The sequence below is a fragment of the Mangifera indica genome, unplaced genomic scaffold, assembly GCF_011075055.1.
Source record: "Mangifera indica cultivar Alphonso unplaced genomic scaffold, CATAS_Mindica_2.1 Un_0029, whole genome shotgun sequence".
Taxonomy (NCBI): domain Eukaryota; kingdom Viridiplantae; phylum Streptophyta; class Magnoliopsida; order Sapindales; family Anacardiaceae; genus Mangifera; species Mangifera indica.
In genome coordinates, this window is record NW_025401121.1 from 237,092 (window position 1) to 260,216 (window position 23,125).

At 30.8% G+C, this 23,125-nt stretch overlaps 2 protein-coding genes across 2 annotated transcripts; one reads left to right on the top strand and one right to left on the bottom strand.

The window, feature by feature from the left end:
* Positions 1-10,758: 10,758 nt before the first annotated feature.
* On the top strand, positions 10,759-16,382 carry LOC123206249 (high mobility group B protein 15-like). Its single transcript, XM_044623403.1, has 6 exons — positions 10,759-10,998; positions 12,454-12,532; positions 14,219-14,360; positions 14,450-14,569; positions 15,134-15,534; positions 15,651-16,382. Exons 1-6 carry the CDS (start codon positions 10,835-10,837, stop codon positions 16,113-16,115), a joined length of 1,371 nt encoding a protein of 456 aa, XP_044479338.1. The 5' UTR covers positions 10,759-10,834; the 3' UTR covers positions 16,116-16,382.
* A 4,543-nt stretch (positions 16,383-20,925) lies between these two features.
* On the bottom strand, positions 20,926-22,262 carry LOC123206250 (ethylene-responsive transcription factor ERF062-like). The gene has a single exon (XM_044623404.1). The coding sequence runs from the start codon at positions 22,225-22,227 to the stop codon at positions 20,953-20,955; it is 1,275 nt and encodes a 424-aa protein (XP_044479339.1). The 5' UTR covers positions 22,228-22,262; the 3' UTR covers positions 20,926-20,952.
* Positions 22,263-23,125: the final 863 nt, after the last annotated feature.

Sequence of the window (23,125 nt, forward strand, 5' to 3'; positions counted from 1 at the left end):
GGACACACTATATCAATGGGTGGATATCATGCTAGTTTCAAGATCTGCCTATATGTTAAAATGGCATACGAAAGACATCCCGAGATAGAATGTTATCCCAACTATCTTTACTAAGCACACGTCAGACGATTCCCTCATCATTGGATAGGGTTTCTCATTTTTGTTACTTTGATGTTGCATTGGCTCAATGGTGTAATCTTATCTTAGATCGGTTGACTTGTATGAGGATAGGATGACTCGTATAAAAGACATGATGACTTGTATGGAAAACACATGATCTCATTTTCGCATAGATATTGTTGTGCAGGTAAAAACGTTAATGATATACCAAATATTTTAGTTAATTAAATATACAAACATACAAACCTTATAATAATTATATAAATTGTTATAGTCTCTTTGTGATGATAATGACAGATTATCGAAAGGGGGTCCGATATTCACATCTCCACATACTGTTGAGGTAAGTACTAAACTTTTCGAGTATATTGAAAATGATATTTTAAAAGCACTTTTAGTATTCTATTAACTTATGATTGTTGATATTGTTATAGTGTTAGTTTTTTTAAGAAGTACCATCAAAAGAGGATCTTATATTAACTTTTGATGTGGGCAATGAGAGATCATCATATAAGGTTTCCCCATTAACACCTTCTATGATGGTTTAGGTAAGTATAATGTCGTTTGTAAATGTTATATCTCAATTAAACATTTGTTTATCGATTCCCTGTTAACTTATTACTATCAACATTGTGATAGTGCCCTAGCATTGTTGAGGTCACACTGAAGAGAGATCCCTTATTAACATCTATTTTGATAGTAAAGGTATGCATAATGTCGACTATAGACATTTTAATCTTTGTAAAACACTTTGATTAACCAATATAAAATGTTAATATTGTTACAGGATATCGGTGATGATGGATCATCCCATGAGGTTTCCCCATTGACACCTTCTATGATGGTTTAGGTAAGTATAACGTTCTTTGTAAATGTTATATCTTAATTCAACATTTGTTTATCGATTCCCGGTTAACTCGTTACTATTAACATTGTGACAGTGCTCCAACATCAATAAGGTTATATCGAAGGTCCTATATTGACATATGTTCTACCAGTAGAGGTACATATAATGTCCACTGTAAATATTGTAATCTTTGTAAAACACTTTAATTAACCAATATAAAATGTTAATATTGTTACAAGATGTCGACAATGATAGATCATCTTATGAGGTTTCCTCATTGATACATTCTATGATGTGTTAGGTAAGTATAACATCGTTTGTAATGTTATATCTCAATTCAACATTCATTTATCCATTTTGTGTTAACTCATTATTGTCGACATTATGACAGTGCCTCGATCTGATGAGTCTGCATCGAGAGGGGATCCCATATTAACATTTGTTTTTACGGTAGAGCTATATATAATGTTGACTATAGACATTGTAATCTCTGTAAAACACTTTGATTAACCAACATAAAATTTTAATATTTTTATAGGATATCACTATGATGGATAACCTCATAAGAATTCCCCATTATCACCTTCTTTAATGGTTGAGGTAAACCGTTTGATTAACCAATATAAATTGTTAATTTTGTTAATATAAAAAGTCATTTACCTTTTATCTGTTGTTATGACAAGATATTCGATTGGTCTATCTCAACACTCCAAGCAAGGGTAAAAAGGTGACTGATATTCCCTCAGGATGATGAGTTGATTAACATCACTTGTGTAAGGGACAATATGGTTCAACTCTCGGTATAAAGGAAGATAGTTCAGGTATGCAAATCTCATTAATTTTTTCATTATATATTATATATATGAAGAAAAAATATATTATTTATTTACTATTTTTATGTATTTAACACCAATTGGTCCAAAAATTTGATATAGTTGACCTAACCTTTCTTGAAAATTCCCTGGCCATGACTCTTGCCTTACAGAAGGTTTTAAAATAAATTTGAAAATCTCACTAGTTAATAAATTTTAAATGATACATTATTTTTTTGGTATAGTATTTTCGCACATTTTATGGTCGATTTGTCAAGAAAGGATCACTTGTTTGAAGCTCATACACAAATCTATTGAAACTAAGGATCTAACTGGCGAGGCTTGTTATGCCATTATTGAGTACTAAACTCAAGGAAATTTTCAAAAAATGGTATATAGACCCTGATCTCTAAAAGAAAATAGAGGTGTATGACATAGGGATGAAGACCAAAATTACCTTCTACAGTACAGTTATGGACACATCTAGATAGTTATCTGACGAGGTGAATTGACTTGGTCAATTAATTTTGTTTTTTAATATAGAATATTGTTCAGATGCGTGATAATGTTATATTATCTATTTTTATAGCACATAGATTCTTTTCGGGATTATTAAGTTAGTGACAACTGATGTTATGACAGAGGTTCGTCAAAATTAGATGACAGTTCTGGGTTGTTTTGTTGCACATATCCCTCATGAGTATGTCGCGTAGATAAAATATTAGTTTAATTTCTAATTTCCTCCATTTTTCATACTACCGGTTGATGTAGATTATCTTTCTAACTTACATTTGCAACCTTAGGGTGTGGTGGATAAGGTTAGTATTCGATAATCAATTAATTTACAAAGATTACTTAATTCAAGTCTAATATATGTATTTTGTCAATATGTGCAGATTTTTATCCCAATAAACTTTGACAATACATATTGGGTAATAGGTGTCCTGAATTTTAAGGAGTGGAAGATCATAGTTTATGACTTGTTATAGAGTTTTACTATTGACTCAGAGATATTTAATAGAAAGATGTTAAGGTATATGTCGATGATATCACATTTACTAGTTATGACATCCTTTTGGTCTTAGGCAAGTTAAACTCCATGGAACGATCCATTTGCATTATATAGGGTGATAAATATACCGTATCACGCACCCCTATCAGATGATTGTGGTGTATTTATGTTATGTTACATTGAGTGTTTGACACTCGGTTGACCATTATCTTTTGAGGCTGAGGACTCATTATGCCTACATACATGTTTAGCCACACAACTATTTTTTCAAGATATTGATTGATCTTTATATTATAAGTGTTTGTATATTTATATATGTTTATTCATTCATATGTTTTATGCGTTAGTATGTCTATATGTTTATTCATTTATATGCAGTGTCTTTTATATAGTTATTATAACTGATTGGACAAGTGAACAAAAAACAACTAAAAATGGATATATGAAATCAACATTGACATAAATAACAATTACAAGCCGAAATCTGATATATATATTAACAAGTACAATCACAAGTTTTAAAGATAATATATCACAATCACAAACTTTATATATAAAGTAACAAATAAAATCACTAATTTTATATCAAAATGAACAAATATAATCACAAGTGCAATTATCTCTAACCCTTTTTTTTTGTTGCTAAACTTGATGGTATGGAACTAGGTATTGGAACAAGACTTTTGCAATTTTGTCTTGTAGGTCTAAGTTTCTAACATCAGTTAACAAATAAGTTGTTTAACAACCTCACTTTATAAAGGATGTCTATTTTTATTTGTTGGATGTCTTGCGTGACAATGATGGATAACGCGTGCCTCCTCTACATGCAACCATTCTGATTAATCTCCTAACGGATTGATGGCCTCCGTGTAAATTGCATAGTAAAAGGTGGCACTGTAGTATGGATGCACCCATTGAACACAGGTGGTGAACTTCATATATCTTGCAATGACGATAACATATGTGTAAGGAACCTGTGATAGTTGAAATTTTTTATATATACATGTCTGCTCCACAAGGTTGACCATACCATCGAAGTAGCCACTACTTAGAACCTTGTATTGTTCAGATGTAATAGGCCTTACCTTCAAGTTTGAAGACTTTCGCACATGTTTAGCAATCTTTTCCTCTGCCCAAGGTGTTATCAGGGTTGGTGCAAGCATTGGCAAATCATATAAATATCAACACATATGATAAGTCATTAAGTATAAGTATACATAAACAAATTTATAACATGTTATAATATTGAATATGTACTTACTTGTATGATTTCTCATTTCATAAAACTATCATTGTAATATACCTCTGATGAACTCGATAAACATAGTAATGGACAAACCTCGAGCGTGTCTGACAAGTGTATTAAACAACTCAGTGATATTGGTAATCATTATATTGTACCTATGCCCTAGGAAATATGCCCTTACCCATCGATCATAACTTACATCACATAGGTATGTTGCTACATCAGAGTGCATACAAGATAATAACTTTATTATCTTTTGAAATTTATACTTTGTGTATGCCTTAGTTACTTTCCAATACATCCATGTAACTTTTGCATTCTTCTTGTATTTTGATTGCATGTTTTAGTGAAGGTGATGATAACAATAGTCATGGTGCAGACTTAGAAAGACTTCAACCATTGCAGAGAAAATACTGACAAGTCGATTTAAAATCATTGCTAAATGAGGTACCTTACCCATACAATTCTTCAATTTTGTTAAAAACTAACACCATGTGTCATGATCTTCCCTTAGATAGATGCCAAAAGCTAATAGACATATCTAATTATTGCCATCCAATACAATAACAATAGATAATTGACCTAGATATCTGCCCTTTAAAAAAGCAGTGTCAATATAAATGATTAGATAAATATGTTGTTGAAATGCATGGATACTACAACCCAATGCCATGTAAAAGTATTTATATCATTTCTACTCATCCGTTAGTGTATGTGTCACAGTTCTAGGATTACAACATACTAAATTGTAACAATACTCTGACATTAACATAAACGACTCTTTAAATATGCCCCTCAATATTGAAGTGCTCAATTTCTCGTCCACTATGTTTGTGCATATGATATATCAAATTTATATCAGTCGACAATGTCCACAATGATCTCCTTAGGTTGATATATATGATCAACCAATATAAATTTGGTTTTCAAAACTTTCCCTAAAGCTCAAGGGCTTGTTTGCCTATGATGAGACAATATCTAATCTCTAGGATATGTGTGTTGGCTATCCATATAACGTAGTTTGAAACTGTCACTTTCTCCCACCTTGTTTGCTTATACACACCAATTACATTGCTGATTACGACATTTAACCTTTTATCTGAATTTGTCTGACTTGTGCACTTTAAACTGATATCTTTTCATAAGAGCATCTCGAGTTACTACATCAATGACATGTTGTTTACTTGGAAATAATATACCAATTTTTGGAGAATTATCATCTTTTTGCACTCCTCGGTTTCTAGATGTAGATGGTTGGTCAGGAAATTTGGGTAACCAATGAAATGCATCAATACGAATATTCCTACTATCAGAATTTGATGGGAATATCTTCAATATCTTTATTAACATGTGTCTTCTTGTACCTCCAATATCTTCATTAATATGTATCTTCTCTTCGGACTCTGGTTCATTGATGGGAATATCATACACAACCTTCCCATCAAATTCACTCCAATTTGAAAATTGTTTTTGATTGCTAAGCGCAAATTCTTCTGCACTATACAATATATCAACATGACCATCATTTAAGTAAACAAAGTCTTCCTTAAAAAATTTTTGTTTCAAATTAATTCCGATATTTTGAATCTCTCGTAAACCAATCTTATGATCTTGTGGATAACTACTTGACTCATCACTTTGTAAACCCTTATCTACTTGTTAAACATCATAACTATCATTATTAAGTGTAGTTATTATAAAAATTGAAACAAATTCTTTAAAGAGGTTAGACAAACAATTAAAAACCTCAACATCTTCAGCATTTGAAATTTCAAGAAGGATGTCATCATCAAGATGCCTTGGTCTCATGTTTATTTAAATGTTAAATACCCTTCGATCTATATTACACTTTTCACTCACCATTGGTATTAATCCCTCAAATGTCGTGTATTCTGTAATTTTAATTACTTTCATATGACCTCAAATATATTTTATTACGTTGTCACCATTTTCTATCAATTCTCTCTCATATCTAATTTAAACATATCCCACTATTTAGATTAATTCTATAATGAAATATATAATTAACATAAATAACATGACCAAAAATACTATTTACAGGTTTGTGTTACATTATTTTATTATTATGTTCGAGCTTCGTAATTTTATTTTTATTGTACAGTTACAACTATTCCATAATTTTATTACATATTGGGACTGTTAATATACTTTAATTAATTTAATACTAATTTTTGAAAATATTATTTTACCTTTCTATCGTCAAATATTATTTTATTCCCAAATATTATCTAATATTTCTAACACCCTTTATTAAAAAATATTATTTAATATCTCTAACACCTTTTATTATAAAACATTATTTCACCCCTTTACTATTATAATTACAAAATACCCTTATAATTTTTATCAATTTAATTTTTACACACAATTCTAATTTATTATACAAAATACCACATATAATTGCATTATCAATAAAAATAATAATAATTAAAGTTATAGTACATATAAATACCTCGATATCACAAACTTTTTCTTTCTCGCTCAAAATCATAATCACAAACTTTTTTCTCTCTCTGGAAATATCTCTCAGATAATGAGTAAAATTGTATATGTTAATCAATAAAAGAAGAGATATGATTTATATAGAATAAAGAAAAGGTAGTCGTGGTATTTTTTAGATATTTAGGATATTTTTGTTTAAGCCACAAAAATATGGATAAATTTGTCTATTACCCATGAAATATGGGCAATTTAATAACTCCTCTTTCATATTTTGCCATTTCAAGGGAGGTCAATTAAATAATATTTAGCCCAAATAATTATTTTCACCGATATATTCTTTTTAGTTTGAAAACTATTTTCTGTAATTGTTTGTTAAAGTCAAGTAATATTTATGTTATTTTATTCAAATGTCATATACTTTACTTTTTTAATTTTTATTTTAACCTAAATAAATTTAGAAATTAATTATTGACAATAACATTTATTGTTAGCTACAATTAATTTTAATTTTAATTTTATATTATTTTAATTGAAATTAGCATAAATAAAGGGTAAACATTACATTTCATAAAATTTTGGGGATAGAGTGTTATTTGGTTTGATTTTTTTTATCTTTTTTATAATTTTATTAAAAAAAACAAAAAAGAGATTTTCTTAACAAATTTAATAGTCAAACCAAAAAAAGATTTTTTCAAACCTTGGGTGGGAAATAGTCATTTGGCCAACCATTCTTCTTGCCTTGAAACCCATGAGTATAACTACCTTCAATATTTTCATATTTAAAACAGCATGAGAGTAGAATTGCCATTTATCTCGCGCGTACGTATCTTAGGGAAGGGTTAAGTTTATTATCATCTTCATAAGATTCAACATATATAAAAAGAAGCGATATTATTGTTGTCATATTAGTTTTTCTTTATATAATTATTCAAACTCATAAGCTTCATAGATTAACTAATGTGATTTCAATTAGCCAAAGGATTTATTCCCACCCAAAGATTGTTATTTTCTTAAGTTTCTATTTTTTAACTTTGAAAAACCTTTTTAACCAAATCCGTTAGGTTTAAAATATTAACTTTTTCGCTCCAAAACTCTAAAAACTAATAATTTTCTTCCTAAGTCAAGTTTAAAAAATAACATTTTTTCTGTAGGGTTTACTCTTCAATCTTTAACCGTTCCTCCAACGATCTCTTCCTCCCAACCCTCCCTCTCCCTTCGGCGAAAGTCTCTCTCTCCTCATCTCTCCCTCCAATATCCTATTGAAACCGAGAAGATGAAGAGCTTCGCTGGAAAAAAGAAGCTATTCATCTTCCTAAACATGTCTTCCTCGTCAAGACATTCATCTTTTTTTGGGAAGATAAAGAGTTTCGTCTCCTACTTTAATGGACTGTTAGAGGGAGAGATGAGGAAATAGAGACTATTGCCAAAGGGAGAGAAAACATTGGAAGGGAGATACCATTAAAGATGACATCGAAGAAGCGGTTAGAGATTGAAGAGTAAACCTTGAAGGGGAAATGTTGTTTTTTAAAACTTGACCTATGAGAAATTATTAGTTTTTTAGGTTTAAAGAGAGAAAAATGAAATAAAATTTTCATTTATTTTTAATATTGTAATTAAAATTATAATTTTGTTCTTAAAACTAACAAATTTACCCATTATGGGTGGATTAAAATTTTTTTTCAAAATTAAAAGATTAAAACTTGGGTAAACAACAATCTTTGGATGAAAATAAGTCCTTCGGCCTTTTCATTTTCTCGATCCTCTTTCACACAGTTTGGTAAGTTACGTCTCTCATCTTGGCTTTCTATTTAATAATAGAAATAATAGTACAAAATATAATAACAACTTATACTATATAAAAATGAAATATAAAATAAAATATAATCTTTCTATTGCAAGTAGACATATCAATTAGGCCAAACCAAAAGGGGTCTGACCTAGTACTGCAGCACTATGGGCTCGACTCATAGGCCTTTTAGACTGGACTATAAGTTTTAATATTAGACCTATGATTGGTTTGATATTGTTTAAAAATTAAAAAAAAAGGACAGAAGCAAGACTTTATTTTTAAAATATTTTTTCTATATAAACAAATCCAAATATTTTTTATTTTCAATTTTATTTACAAATCTCTCAATCTTAATTATTTCATTATATTTTCAATATCATTTTCTCTTATCAGCTCTCTTTTAAAAACTGTTTAAATTTGTAAATAATAATTATTTATATTTATAATTTCATTTTTATTTCAGTTTTATCATTACAAAATATTACAAATGGATTTAATGTCAAATGAATTCATAAATTTAGATGTTGAAGACGAGTAAATAAATGATATGGTATATATATTTTATTTATGTTTGTAATTATATAGTATGTAAATAAATTTATTTGTACTATGATAATATTTTTGATTATATAATTATGATATTCTTTCGTCACAAGAGAGAGATTATAAATCAACTGTTCAAGATAATATCTTTGGTTTAATAATTAAAAATAATATATATTTAAAAATTTTAATTAAAATTAAAAAAATTATTTAAATGAACCAATCCGATTTAAAGATCTATTACTATATATAGATATAAAACTTGACTAGACTCATAAGCCCGATAGGCCAGACCAGAGCCTACCCAACCTGCTCTATTGATGTGTCTAATTGCAGGTAATTTTTATTTTTTAATGTTTATTTCTATGTTTCTTTCACACCCGCCAGGGAAGAGCCGGTTGGACAGGTGTGTACAATTGTTGATTTGAAAATTCAGGGTCAATAAAGGTGGTTATTTAAGCAAACGGGAGTTTTGGTGCTTTTAAAAATAAAAATCTATTTTTTTATTTGATTGATGGACTATACAAGCTAACCCAGATTGGTTGCTTGCTCGAAGTGTTTAAATACAAAGCCTGAAACAGTGTCAGATAAAGGAAAAAAAAAGGATGTTGGACTTTGTGAATGGATTGGTAACATGTTTATTTATGCACGTTTGATTGGTGCACAATAGATAGTATCGGCATATGTCTACAATGTCAGCCTCAAGTTATAGGCCATGCAGGCCTGCAATAGTCTGCTGCTTTAATATAGAGAGAAAAGAGAGTATGGCTGTGTATTTGAGTATAGTGTATCTGGGTCTTTATTGCCAGATCCTAAAAGGGTGTTCTCATTAGGCCAAAGGACTATGTCTCACCGTAAGATTGTTGTTTTCTCAAGTATCTCTCTTTAATCTTAAAAATCTCAAATATCTATTTATAAATAGTTAAATTTAACGATAGTAAAATTATTATTTTATTTATAATATAAAAATAAACTAAATATTATCTCTTTTTCTTTCCCTAAACTTTAAAAACTAAAAGTTTTTACTCAATCGAAGTTTAAAAAATGATAGTTTCCCCTAAGGTTTGGTTTCCAGATCTCTAACGCTAAATCTAGCAATATTGCTGGCCATCTATCTCTCCCGAAGCTTCCTCTCCCTCCAACGGTCTCTCTCCATCTATTTGAACATTCGTTTGATGTCGATCTTCTTCTGAAAGATGAAGAGTTTCATCGGGGAAGATAAAGCTCTTCGTCTCCTGTCGTCTTCCAACCTTCATTTGACATTGATCGAGAGTCCTAATGGGTGAAAAGAGACCGTTGGAGGGAGAGAAAGCTTCGAGAGGGATAAAGGGTCAGTAACAGCGTCAAAGATCTGAAAACCAAATCCTAGGAGGAAACTGTCATTTTTTAAAACTTAGGTTGGGTGAAAAATTTTAGTTTTTAAAGTTTAAGTGGGAAAAAAGAAATAAAATTTTAAAGGGTTAAAGTACTGTTAAATTCAACTGTTTATTGGTGGGTATTTAAGATTTTCAAAGTTAAAAGAGTATTTAAAAAACGGCAATCTTGGGAGGGAAACAGTCCGTTGGCCTTCTCTTTATGGGAGGGTGAGCTTTTATGGATATCTTCTCTTTTAATCCTTGGTACTCTGTGAACGATGTCATGACTATGACAGCTAAACTATGCTATTACCTTTTGCTTCTTTTCTTGGGTTTTGAATTTCTCCCTTATCACTGGGAGTTATTACATCAAGGTGCTCTTTTTTATGTTTCCTTCTTCTGGGGTTATCTTGTTCTCTTTTCAACTTTGTTATTTGGCATTGTTCTTGATGGTGGTTTTCTCTTATTTGTTTTTTGGCATTGAGTTAATTATTTAGTTTAGTATCAACCTGCAAGTTCTTCCATCTGTTAACTTTCATTTATGTTTATGTTGTTGTTTATTATAGCACAGTGGGAGAAAGAATGTTGAATACTAGAGTTGGTGGTGGTTAAATAGAGAAACTTTAATTGGTGAAGAGAATTTGACCATGGCGTCAACTTCTTGTGCCAAACAGAGTCCACTGCCGACGAAAGTACCATCATCTACTGATCATCCAACTCGTCTTGTAACATATGAGGAAATCGTAGCTAGTCCGAAGCTCTTCATATCTACTCTTGAGAAGCTTCATGCTACTGTGGGAACCAAATTTATGTATGCCGGTCTATCTTCTTATCCTTTGTCACCAGCTTGCTGCTTCTTGGTTAACACTACTAATAATAATCCTGAAGTTCTGATTGCTAAAGTTAAAAAATGAATTCTAATAGATTTATATCTTCTTGATTAAAAACCAACAATCTATCTGAGCATTCTGTATATATGAACATATACCGTTGGGCATTTTTATGCATGTTGCTATATAGAAGGGTGGTTACTGTGAATTCAATGTGGATTACAGTAAGTTGCCCGCAATATCTTTGCTACGTGTCTGTTTCCATCTTTTCCATTTTGTGTGTGTGTATGTGTGTGTTTTGTTGTATTTCCTCTTCATAGCCCCTATTCCAAGTTTCACCTTCGAAGTTATTCTAGTAATGCAAGCATCTTTGCTTTCTATTTTCTTGACAAATTCTTCATATTTATTTATAAGCCAATGGCTTGTTGGGTTTAGATTAAACAGGAACTTTATCTTTCTTATTTGGGGTTAGATAAGGAATAAAAGGGAATATTTCATTAGTGGTAAGATCTGGTCACAAGATCTCCTTTATTTTGTCTTTGAATATAGAGAGAAAGATCTGAGGAATGGTAAAAGAGTGATACTGGTTTTTCTAGATTGCTGGCTTGGTTACACGAGTATCCTGATCTTAGTAAAACAGTTTCTTGTGTTGCCTGTTTCCTATTCCTTTAAACACCCCTTTGGCATCCATGTATTCTGTTCACTATTATCCATTTTGCAGAAGTAGATCCCACTTCAATTATTATTAAATTGTTACATTTAAGTTTGTGATACCATTGGTTGAAAATTTGACTCATCTTCCCTTATCTTTTGGTTGAAGACTAATATCACCTACAAAGTTGTTCAAAGAGGTTTAATTTCCTTGCCTTTCAAGACTTTAAATCAATGCGCCCAAGGACTTATCTCACAAGATATCTTTTTTTTTTTTTTTTGTCTCCACCAAATGTCTGACTAATTACGTTTAAATCCTGCTTGTACATGCTGCTAATAACTATACTGAATTTTGCGCTTTAAAAGCTACTTGTCGCATGTTTTGAAATTAAGTTTATTCTTTAAATTTCTCTCCCTCATTTGTGCAAAACTGGAAGTAATTTATCCTGTATAATCATGTCCTGTTTTGTTGATTGGTTATTGAAGAGACCTAATTCAATAGGATTATAAACATTTATGTTTATGTACAAGCTTTTGTTAATAATAATTAGGAATAGGTGATATTATTGTAATCATAGTGGTAAGGCTGACTTCTATATCTTTGTAGGTAGGCTTTGGCATATCAGAAACTTGAATTTAATTGTTTTGTTAGAGCAAGCTATATGAAATGTTTTATATTTTAACATGTATTTAAGTAATTTTTTTTAACCTGAATTTGTTTTTTACTTTTTGGGGATTACTGCCTTCTATTGATAATCTGTTGTCAATGTGTACTCTAAATTCAGGATCCCCACTATTGGAGGGAAGGAGTTAGATTTGCATCGGCTCTTTGTGGAGGTTACTTATCGTGGTGGTATTGAGAAGGTAAGTTAAAGCTTTTATTTTATTTTCTTTTCTTATGCAATTCATTGCCAGATGTTTGTTCTTAGTTATTTTGGTTGTACACCTTGTCTAGGTTAATAATTTGTTCAGATATAAAAGATGTGGTAATTTGCCTAAAAGGAAACCCAAAAAACAATGTGGCAGTTGTTTTTTTCATAATTGATTTACAGATTCCTGACTTTCTGTACTCTTATAAAGTTCATTAAAAATTTAAGTCAGTTAAATAATGTTTGATCCATACTCTGTACAATACTTTAAGATTTGCTGATTATGCAAGATAATTTCCAAAGATGATGCTCTTTTTAATTTCTAGTCCAGGCTTCTTTCAGTGACAACTAAAATTATGCATCTTTCCACCTGGGTTTTTCATTTGATTAGTTTGATAATCGAGAGACATGTGCATATGTCATTGAATGCATAGCTGCTAATTAAATGATCTTTGTTTGAAAGTAAATGGTAGGAAAGTACTCATATTTTGAGGTTCAAGCAAAGTGGTTGCTTCTTTGATTTAAATATTTGAAGTTTCTATTCGTTTAATTTCACTTTGCTTTTTCGTATCATGCATGCAATTGCTCTATTGTAATGAATAAAAATGTAATAAGTTGTCGTTATATTTTGTTCTCATGTGAAATTATAGGGGATGGAATATGTTAGAGCTTAGATATTATTTTTGAATCCTGATCTTTTAGTTTAAGTTGCAGGTCAGGGGGTTATCCATCGATATAGAAACTTTTGGGTTGTAAAAAAAAAAATATTTTTTCATCTTTTCTCTCTCTTAATTGTGTTGTATATTATAGCATGTACTATTTATTCAAATTTCACACATGCAGCTGATCTATACCTTACTTTCTGAGATCTTATTTTGTTCTTATTGTCAAATATGTAGTTTTTCTTTTTGTTTTTTTGCTTTCTTTGGGATTTAGTTTAAAAGAAGTTTGTAGCTACTTCTTTCTCTTTTTCCCCTGATTTGCCACGTTTCCATATTTTTTGTGGCTGGTTTTGCATTAGAGTGATAGCCTTCTGATTTTGCATTAGAGCCATAGCCCTCTGATCCCTTCGCTGCTAAAAGTCTAACCTTTTATACACTCTCTTTTCCTGCGGGAAATGTATATATAAGTTCTAACAGAAATCAACACTTCAAATAAAAGTAATTTACTGGATAAATTATAAAAAATGGTTTGATTTATTTGTATTGGTCAGTTGGTGATGCAAAACTCCTAGCAGACTTATCATGCACTGTAATACTGAAGTTTGTGAGTGAAAAATCCCATATGTTTTAATGATTTCAAGTATTGTTTTCTCCATTGCTCATCTATCATGATATTTTGGCTTCAAAATGTAGTTGAAAGTTGTAGTTGAATCCGTTTTATGAGCACTAGATTGATTGCCACATGCTTCTTGGTTGCTTGCTTACCCACATTGCTATTTTAACTGGCTAAAGTTTATATATAGCTTTGACATATTGCAATCCTGATAAGTTCTAAAATTTACGAATAATAATTTTGTTTTTCTATTCAACTGTATTTTCATTGCAACCAAAGGGAGTCATATATTTATTTATTGTTGTTTCAAAAAACTTTTGTTTTCACTATGTAATGCCTTTCATGACATAAGCTGAATTCTTAGCTGCGCTGTGACTAATAAATACTTTCATGATGCAATTCACAGATTATCAAGGAGAAAAGATGGAAAGAAGTTACTGCTGTATTCAACTTTCCTTCCACAGCAACGAATGCATCTTTTGTGCTGCGCAAATACTATGTTTCGTTGCTTCATCGTTATGAACAAATTTACTATTTTAGATCCCGGGGTTGAACTCTAATCTGAGTTTTGTGTACATGCAACACTCTACTCTCTGAAATTAAAATTTTATAGTTAGTTCCAAACAACCTTTTGCAGATTCTTGGCAGAGCCCGTCAACCACACCAATACTAGATCAAGGGACAGTGCAGCCATCATCAGATGTTCCAGCCTCCATTATCCAGCAACCAAAGATTAATCCTACTGAGTTGCCTACAGGTTCTCATTGTTTTTTAAATCCTTGTACTATTTCATTTGCTAAAACCTGTAGCATTTTCTTTCCTTGGCATATGCCTTTCTTCCTGGGCACCCTGCTCTCCTCTCCTTAAAATAGTTAAAAATCTGCTGTCTATTCTATGCACTAGAATCATGAGCATAAATTGTCATTGTATCTACTGAGACTTCTCATAGTTCCCCAATTTTGAGTCTCTGCAAATTACAAAAATGCATGAGTACTTATATGGTCTAGTAGTTGCGAGATCTCTTAGGGCTATGAAACCTCTGTTACATGATTGGTTGGAAAGTGGAATAATATTTAATCAAGGGTGAGTGTACTATTGGTGGTATGACTTCACTACAATTTTTTTTCTGTCATCTATATAAATATAATAAACCAATTGGTAATTTTTCTAAATCTTAAGCATCTTCATTTCCCAGTTGTTAATGTGATGCGACCCCCTCCACCCCTTACTTTTTTGGTTGCTTTACTGTATTGTTAATTCAATGTGCTATATTATATACATTGTGATCCAGGTAAAATCCACATTTTTTTTGTTGTTGCAGCAAGACCAGCATCAACTTCAGGATATCCAGTGATAGGGGTCATTGATGGGAAGTTTGAAAGTGGCTATCTCGTCACTGTCACTATAGGCTCAGAGAAGCTAAAAGGTGTTCTCTATCAGTCTGCACTGGGCCCTGTACAGCACGTGCAACCATCTCATAATGTATACACAAACAATTCTGCCAATGCTTGTGCAGTCTCTGGAGTACAACGTCACCGTCGCAGGAAGAAATCAGAGATTAAGAGGAGAGACCCTGCTCATCCAAAACCTAACAGAAGTGGGTATAATTTCTTCTTTGCGGAGCAACATGCACGACTGAAGCCACTGCACCCAGGGAAGGACAGGGAGATCAGTAGAATGATTGGTGAATTGTGGACCACAATTAACGACTCTGAAAAGGCTGTAAGAACCATAACATCTCTTCTATTTATTGAACTCAATACTTGCCTTGTGCTTCGCTTTTTAATCCTGTCTCTCTAAACATATCTAGCAAATACTTTGGCACATGTGATCTTTAGATTTATCAGGAGAAAGCTGTTAAAGATAAAGAAAGGTACAGAATAGAGATGGAGGACTATCGGGAGCGACTGAGGACGGGTCAAGTCATCAGTGATGCTATACCACTACGACAGCGTCTTCCAGGACAAGAGGCAGATTTGATTGAAGCAGAAACAAAGCCTGACAAAATTGAAGATTCTCCTCAAACTCCAGAAAATGATAGTATCTCCGTTGAAAGTGATTTTGAAGATGATAAGGCTACAGGAAAGGATTTGCATATCAAGGCATCTCAGGCAGTGGGAGTAGATTCTGAATCTGGGAATGTTGGTGTCGAAGTTTCAGCAGAGGAGCCCCCGTTAAACTGGCCTAAGGTTGACGATAATGTTGGACATAATAGGGTTGATAGTATTGGTAATGATATTACAAGAGATGCTCTTGTCGAAAAAGCTGGTAAAAAAGGTGGAGAAAGCTTAGTTCTCAGCTGATACACGAGCGGAGACAACAACTAATGAATGTAGCTCAATGTAAGTTAGTTTGACTATGCTGGTTCATTGTAACTTGTTTAGTGCCGTTGTTCTATTTCATTTAAAGTTTCTGTAGTAGTTTGTTGTTTCAATTAGGGAGTGTATTAATGATTAAGCAGGGAGCAAGGAGAGATGTGTAGCCAATTCAAGGCAGTTTTGTGGTTAGAAATGATATGGGATCAGTTCACACATGGATGGCCTTGCAGTTGTTAAAATTAGTGAATTTCATAATCCTCTTCCAACTATATTTGTTTTAGCTTGAATCATACTTTGATGTTTGAGTTCTGAGTTGATGATTTTTCTCCGGAGGAAATTGTAATGTTTAGCAATAGATATGCCATTCTTGCCCATTTGTCACCTAACAAAGCACACTGACATTGTTAATCCAATTCCCTGTGAAAATTTCTTAAAGTTCAATTATAATTAACCAAAAAAGAAAAGCTGATTACTTGCACTAAAGTCATATTTAAATTCTAGTCTTCTCTAGCCTAAGCAGAATCATCCAATAAATGAGTGTTGAAGTCATTGAAAAAAACATAATTGTTATACGGAGTTGATAAATCAAATCTCTCTCCAAGGTATGCATAAAAATTGAAACCAAACCGGGCAATATGGTTTAGGTGACTATTTCTCTTATAAGGTTTAATGAAAAAACAGATTTTTACCATTATAAATTTAAAAGAACTAATTTCTTACCATATATTAAATTTGTTAATAAAATATGTAATAGATTTTATAAAATTGTTGAAAAGACCAAAAAGCCTTCAAATTATATAACACTTTGACCCCAAGAATTTTTAAATAATTCATGTATTATAATTTATATCAATCTCAATTGAAAATAATAAAAAATTATAGTACAAATATAAATATAGGGTATCAATGATATATAAACGAATGTTTGAAGGTAAATTATAATTTTTAAAAATTCTAAGGGTGCGTTTGATTGAGGGATTTTATGATTACCTTGGTAATCTATCTTTTATTCCCTTGTTTGGTTTGTCAGTAATAAAATATTACAGTAATCTTCTATTACCAATGCTGACGTGGCAGGTAATATATGTGGCAATTTGATTACCACTTTTACCTTAGGTATTTAAAGATTACTGAGGTAATCTTGAGTTTATTATAATTATATTATTATTTATTAATTTTTTGAGATAAAAATAAATTTATTTTTAATTAATATGACAAATAATATAAAAAATATTTAAAAATAATTATATTCAAGGACATTTAAGTAAAATAATTTATTAGTAATCTTTTATTACCTTTAATCAAACACAATAATTTTTATACCTATCAAATTTTATCAAACATAGTAATCATTTATACCCAGTAATCTTCTAAATAATCTATCTTCAAGGTAATCTTTTTATTTTAGTAATCAAACATTACCTAAACCAAACGCCCCCTAAAAGTAATAATGAAGGTTTTAAAGGGCTTTTAAGTTTTGAAAAAAGTCTTAAGTATTTTTGAAAATGTTAAATTTTTGATATTCTCTTCGATAGTCTAAAAAATCACAGTTATACCACAAAAAAGTAAAACTAAATAAAACACAATATATTATGTGTGTAAATATTATATTAAAAATTATTAGGACTACGATTATATTTTCAAAATGTATGAGTGAACATGATAATTTTTTAAACAAGATAGTAGAAAAATATTCATTTGTCTTATTAAGTTTAAAAAAAAAAACTGATATTTACACCTATATAATATTATTCATAATTCAATCCAATATGAATGTTATTATAATATTTAAACTTGGGGTATACTTAATTATAGTTTTATTATAATACTTAAACAGAATGACATAAAAATCTTTGTTTGTTTGGGAAATTAGCTTTTTTAAACTTAAAGATGAAAATTTGTTAATATATCAAACATTGGGTAGGAAATTGTTATTTGGCCTTTCAAGATACTAAAATAATCTAACTCAGTGATATTTTTAATAGGTTGGTCTGGATTATATTACTACGGTAGCAATTTGAATAAATTTATCATTAACAAGCTTACTATGTAGTTGTTGAAGGCAAAAATATATTTCAATCACATTTATAATCAAATCCAACGAATTTTAATCACAAAAATACAAGTATGACAAAGAGAAAACTACTTAAATTTAAATTAAATCAACTCGGTTTAAATTGATTTGGTTTGTTGTTAGATTGCTCATCCGAAAACATTTTGTTTGATTTGAATTTGACAAAATAGATATCAGATAAAATTGTGCATATCCTTTGATATTTTTTTTTTGTATTATTAATAAGTTTTGAACACATATCCGTGCTTCACTTTTTCACTTTTATTACTCAAATTACGTAATTTAATGAAATTTATAATAAAATATTTTAACTTAAATTTGCAAGAAGGTCGGGATATTTTCCTCTTCAATGATTTCATTGGAAAAAAGATGGAAAAAATAATGAAAGTAAAAATATTCGCCAAATATGCACTCTTAGAATATCCAATATTAAGTTGTTATTTTAAAAGCAGAAAATCACATCAGAATTCAAAGGTAAAATATCCAATATATATTAATACATTTTTGCTGCTAAATGCAATATGATTGGTCTATTCATATTATCTTAATTAGAATGCATCTCTTCAATTTGGCTCAACACTCTAAAGTAAGACTAGATACGGAGCTTATTGAAGAATTGGCTTCCTCTTTCATGCCACGCACAAGAAAATGCGCGAGGGAAATGACTTTATTAGCAATTGCATAAAAACAACCCAACATGTTATTTTAGGCCACAACACTGTGTCCCATCCAAGGTTTGATGAAATGACATGCCACCCTTTAATTTTCAAAAAGTCATATTTTCATCTAGGGATGACAATTTGGACCCGACTTTAGGGATCTTGACCCTAACAGGGAGGGGATTCCCCAATAAAAACGGGGAAAAGAGAGGGGATGGAGACGAAAAAAATCTCCGTAATTGGGGACGGGGACACATATGTCCCCGCCCCGCCCCTCCCCTCCCCACCCCACCCCACCCTCTAAATCTAATATATTAATATAATAATTTCTAAACTATTAAGTTCTAGAAATTTTTACATTATGATTTATTAAAACTATAACTTTAATTTAACTAATTTTTTAATTATCAATTATCAGTTTTTACTAATTTCTGAACTATTAATCTAATATATTAAAAAAACTCTAGAATCTCATTATCATAAAATGCAAATGCACCAAATTAATTCTATTTCAACTTCAAAACTTAATCAGTCAATCCACCAGGTTTTACACAAAAAAAAATTATAAACTTGATAAAATCAATTGAAGTGAATGAAAAGTGTTAAATTTAATGTTATTATAAAATTACCTTAAATCACATATATGAAGAGCGACTAATGAAGAGATTGATTATTACATATTGTTAGATTTTATGAAAACTTTGTATTTGAACTAAAATAACAATGAATATTTTATAGCTCTTGTAGCAAATGATATTTTGAGAGAATATGATTTATTTTATTTATTGAAATACATAAAGGAATTAAAATTTATATTTGCGGGTATGGGGAGGGAATTTTTTCCCATGGGAACGGGGCAGGGATGGGGAGGGGATTTTCCTTCGTGGGGAGGGGACGGGGACGGGGATTGATATCCCATCCCCGCCCCTCCCCATTGCCATCCCTATTTTCACCCATCATCCATTTCTATTCAGGAATTATGTTCGAAAACGGTTAAGAAGATCATTTTGTATAAATTTTTTAAATATATTTTTCATTTTCAAATGACATATTAGTGATGTAAATGGTAATTGTTGAAAATATTAAAGAAGTTAATGAAAATTTTTAAAAGGTTTTGTAAATTTGAAAAAACTTTGAGGGTGTCTTTAAAATTTTAATATACTTTCAATAATTTAAAAAATGATAGTTATACGGCCAAAAAAAATTGTACAATATGTAATATTTTAAAGTTAATTAAAGTCTTGATATTTTCGGATTTAAGTAATAAAATTTTAAAATAATAAAAATATATTAATAATTTGATATTTATATTAAATATTAATGGTAGTTTTATAATTTTAATAAAAGGTAAAACAATTATTTTCACAAAAACTAAATAAAATTTACCGATGAAAGATATACTGGGTGGGAATTTATTTTCTAAAACATAAATATAGAGAATTTATCTTTTTATTGAATTTCATTTTACGTTTATTTTATTTTTATGATTAAAAATGGTCATAACCACGACAAATAACACCCAACAAACGCCACTGAAAATACAGGTGAATACCAATTCAAAATGGAACCATTATGACTTTTTTTTTTCATATTTTAAAACAATAAAATTATAAATATTTATTTTTAAATATATAAATAAATATACATTTGATATATGTTATCAAATAAATAAATAATTTATCGATAAAATAATACTTAATTATATATGATTAATCACATATTGATATATCATATGTATATTTATTTATATATTCAAAAATAAATACGCATAATACTACTTATTTTATAATATCAAAACATAAATATAGAATAAATATAAATCTTCCTTCCACATTCTAAATATGACAGCTACTACAACAACTATGTGTTATTCTTCATCTTCCAATATTCTATTAAATATTTAAAATTTTAAACTCAACTCCATACTCAAAAACATAATAATAATTGTAAAATTTATTAGAAACAACACAAAAGAAAAATAAATGAAAAGAAATTGCTTAAAGTAAATCATCACTTAAGCAAATTAAATTCACCATTGATAATTAACATAACCCCTCATGAAGTTTGATTTGTAAAAAGGAAAAAATTGTCATGAATCAGAGACCAAAAGAGCATCCCAAATCATATCCATGTCCAAGGAGGGCATTCTACTTAACTGAACAGTATCCATATGTGATGAAACCTCCTGATTTTTCTTGTTATTTTCACTCACTTTTGATCCAACTTTACTCTCCAACTCAAACTGACAATTTGTTGTAGTTTGTGTGTTTTGGCGCACATTTTTGAGCACTTCTGCATTCTGAGCGGACGAATTTTTCTTTGGCGAAGTCGATAGTTGCTGGTGGTCATTAGCCTTTTTATTCAAAGCAATGCCTTGGGATAACGCCTGCAACTTCGCTTCAAGAAGAGCTGCCGTTGTTCTATTCAAAGAACTTATCTTTAGTTGATGCTTCTGTTCCGGAAAATTCAAATGCGCATAGTCTCCACGGAGGATATATGCAGCTGTGTCATAAGCGATCGCGGCTTCTTCCGCTGTGTCGAAAGTCCCCAGCCAAACCCTTGTTCTATTTCTTGGAAGCCTTATTTCTGCAACCCATTTGCCCCAGTGCCTTTGCCTCACCCCTCTATAGAGTTTTCCCGGTGATGAAACTGATGACAATTTTGGACCTCTTTTATGTTGGTTTTGCAGTCTTCTTCCTGTGTATTTCATTGTTTGTGTCTTCGTTGTGCTGAGCCTGTAATCACTGAAGCCTTTGGAGGAATAATTCGTCAAACTTTCGTTGACTTTAAGCCATTCGTTTCCCGGTTCACACTGAATGTGACCAAATGAAGGGTTCTTGCCTATTGATTCAGCCATTTGTGCTGGAGATTTTAACATGGGAGGTTCCTTCAAAAACAAAGTTAAATTTGGGAATTTGGACGTGGTACATAATGAAGATGGATAAGGCGGTTCAGAAACTTGAGCTTGAGTCAGTTTCGGAAAAGACTGCAAGAAATTTACAGGAATAAAACTATCTTTCTCATAAAAAACCGAAGCTCTGCCATGTGGATGAACACAACTCAATCCTGAAACAAACTGCTCCCTAACAACGTCCTGTTTGATGAATCCAGGAATGTTATTAAGCAAATTGGCACCAGAAACCTCTTCAGCCGATGAACTAGACTCAGAACTCGAAAACAATCTATCAGGTGGGGAAGATGAAGAATTCAGGCAGTGATCACCGCAAGCAGTCTCATTCAAGTCACCCCAAAAGTTTGAATCGCCAAAAAACTTCAATCCTGAAGGCATCAGACTATGAAAATAAGATGGCGATTCCTTGTGCATGAAGTTTTCCATTTTCGGAAACTGATCTTCCATAGTCATGTATTTTTCTTTTGTTGGGTGAAAACAAACGAACAAAGAAATAGAGAGAGAGAGGTAGAAATGATGGAAATCAAGGCAGTATGTAATATATAGTAATGCTAAAGCACACCTTAGAAGTGAAGGCCAAGACTTAATAGGAAAATTATTGGAGGAACCAACTTTAATTTGCTAAAGCAAAAATAATCGTCTGACTCAGATCTACGTGTAATTGTAAAGAATAAGGTCACCACTCAACAGCTTCCATTTTGCATTCGTACTTGCCATTTGTGTTAGAAATTTTCTAGTGTGAGCTAACATTAATTATAGTTTTGTTTAATAAAACCGAGAAATTGAATAGTTCAATGTCAATTTAAAAATGGAATCAAGTAATCAATAAAGATAAACTCAATACACTTAAAGGTTATGATTGGGGGTCACAAGTATGGGTCTTAAGGTTTATTAGACCTTGATGGAGGGTCAATTAACCTACTATAAATTGGATAGGTCTCTACTCCAAAACCTAATGCAAAATAAATACAGTATAACTTATCCATTTAAAATTGTCATTCAAGGAAGTTTCTGAAGTAAAAGACCAAGTCACATCAAGAGGTAATCTTGACAAATAATTTTAGATGATTTCAATAAGTTTTTCAGTTTCAAATTATATAGATATCTAGATATTTCTAAAACCCTAAACTCTAATTCAATATTTTATAATTTGTACGTAGCTCTTGAGATTGTAGTTGGATGATCTATTTTATTATGTTTTTGCAAAATAAATCTTAAAATTCGAACTGTTTTTTTGTCAGCCAATTAGAACATGACAGCTCATATCTCTTGGCTTACGCCGTCACCTTTGGTTTCTTTAAATGAATGAATGATATGGATATTCTCTCATGAAAGTGACTCCATTGGAACC

What these genes read in the sequence shown, in the direction of transcription:
- LOC123206249 (XM_044623403.1), top strand. Translation starts at nt 10,835, where the DNA reads ATGGCGTCAACTTCTTGTGCCAAACAGAGTCCACTGCCGACGAAAGTA. An exon ending in ACTGTGGGAACCAAATTTAT is followed by an intron (nt 10,999 to 12,453) that starts GTATGCCGGTCT and finishes CTCTAAATTCAG; the next exon opens with GATCCCCACTATTGGAGGGA. An exon ending in ATCGTGGTGGTATTGAGAAG is followed by an intron (nt 12,533 to 14,218) that starts GTAAGTTAAAGC and finishes TGCAATTCACAG; the next exon opens with ATTATCAAGGAGAAAAGATG.
- LOC123206250 (XM_044623404.1), bottom strand. Translation starts at nt 22,227, where the DNA reads ATGACTATGGAAGATCAGTTTCCGAAAATGGAAAACTTCATGCACAAG.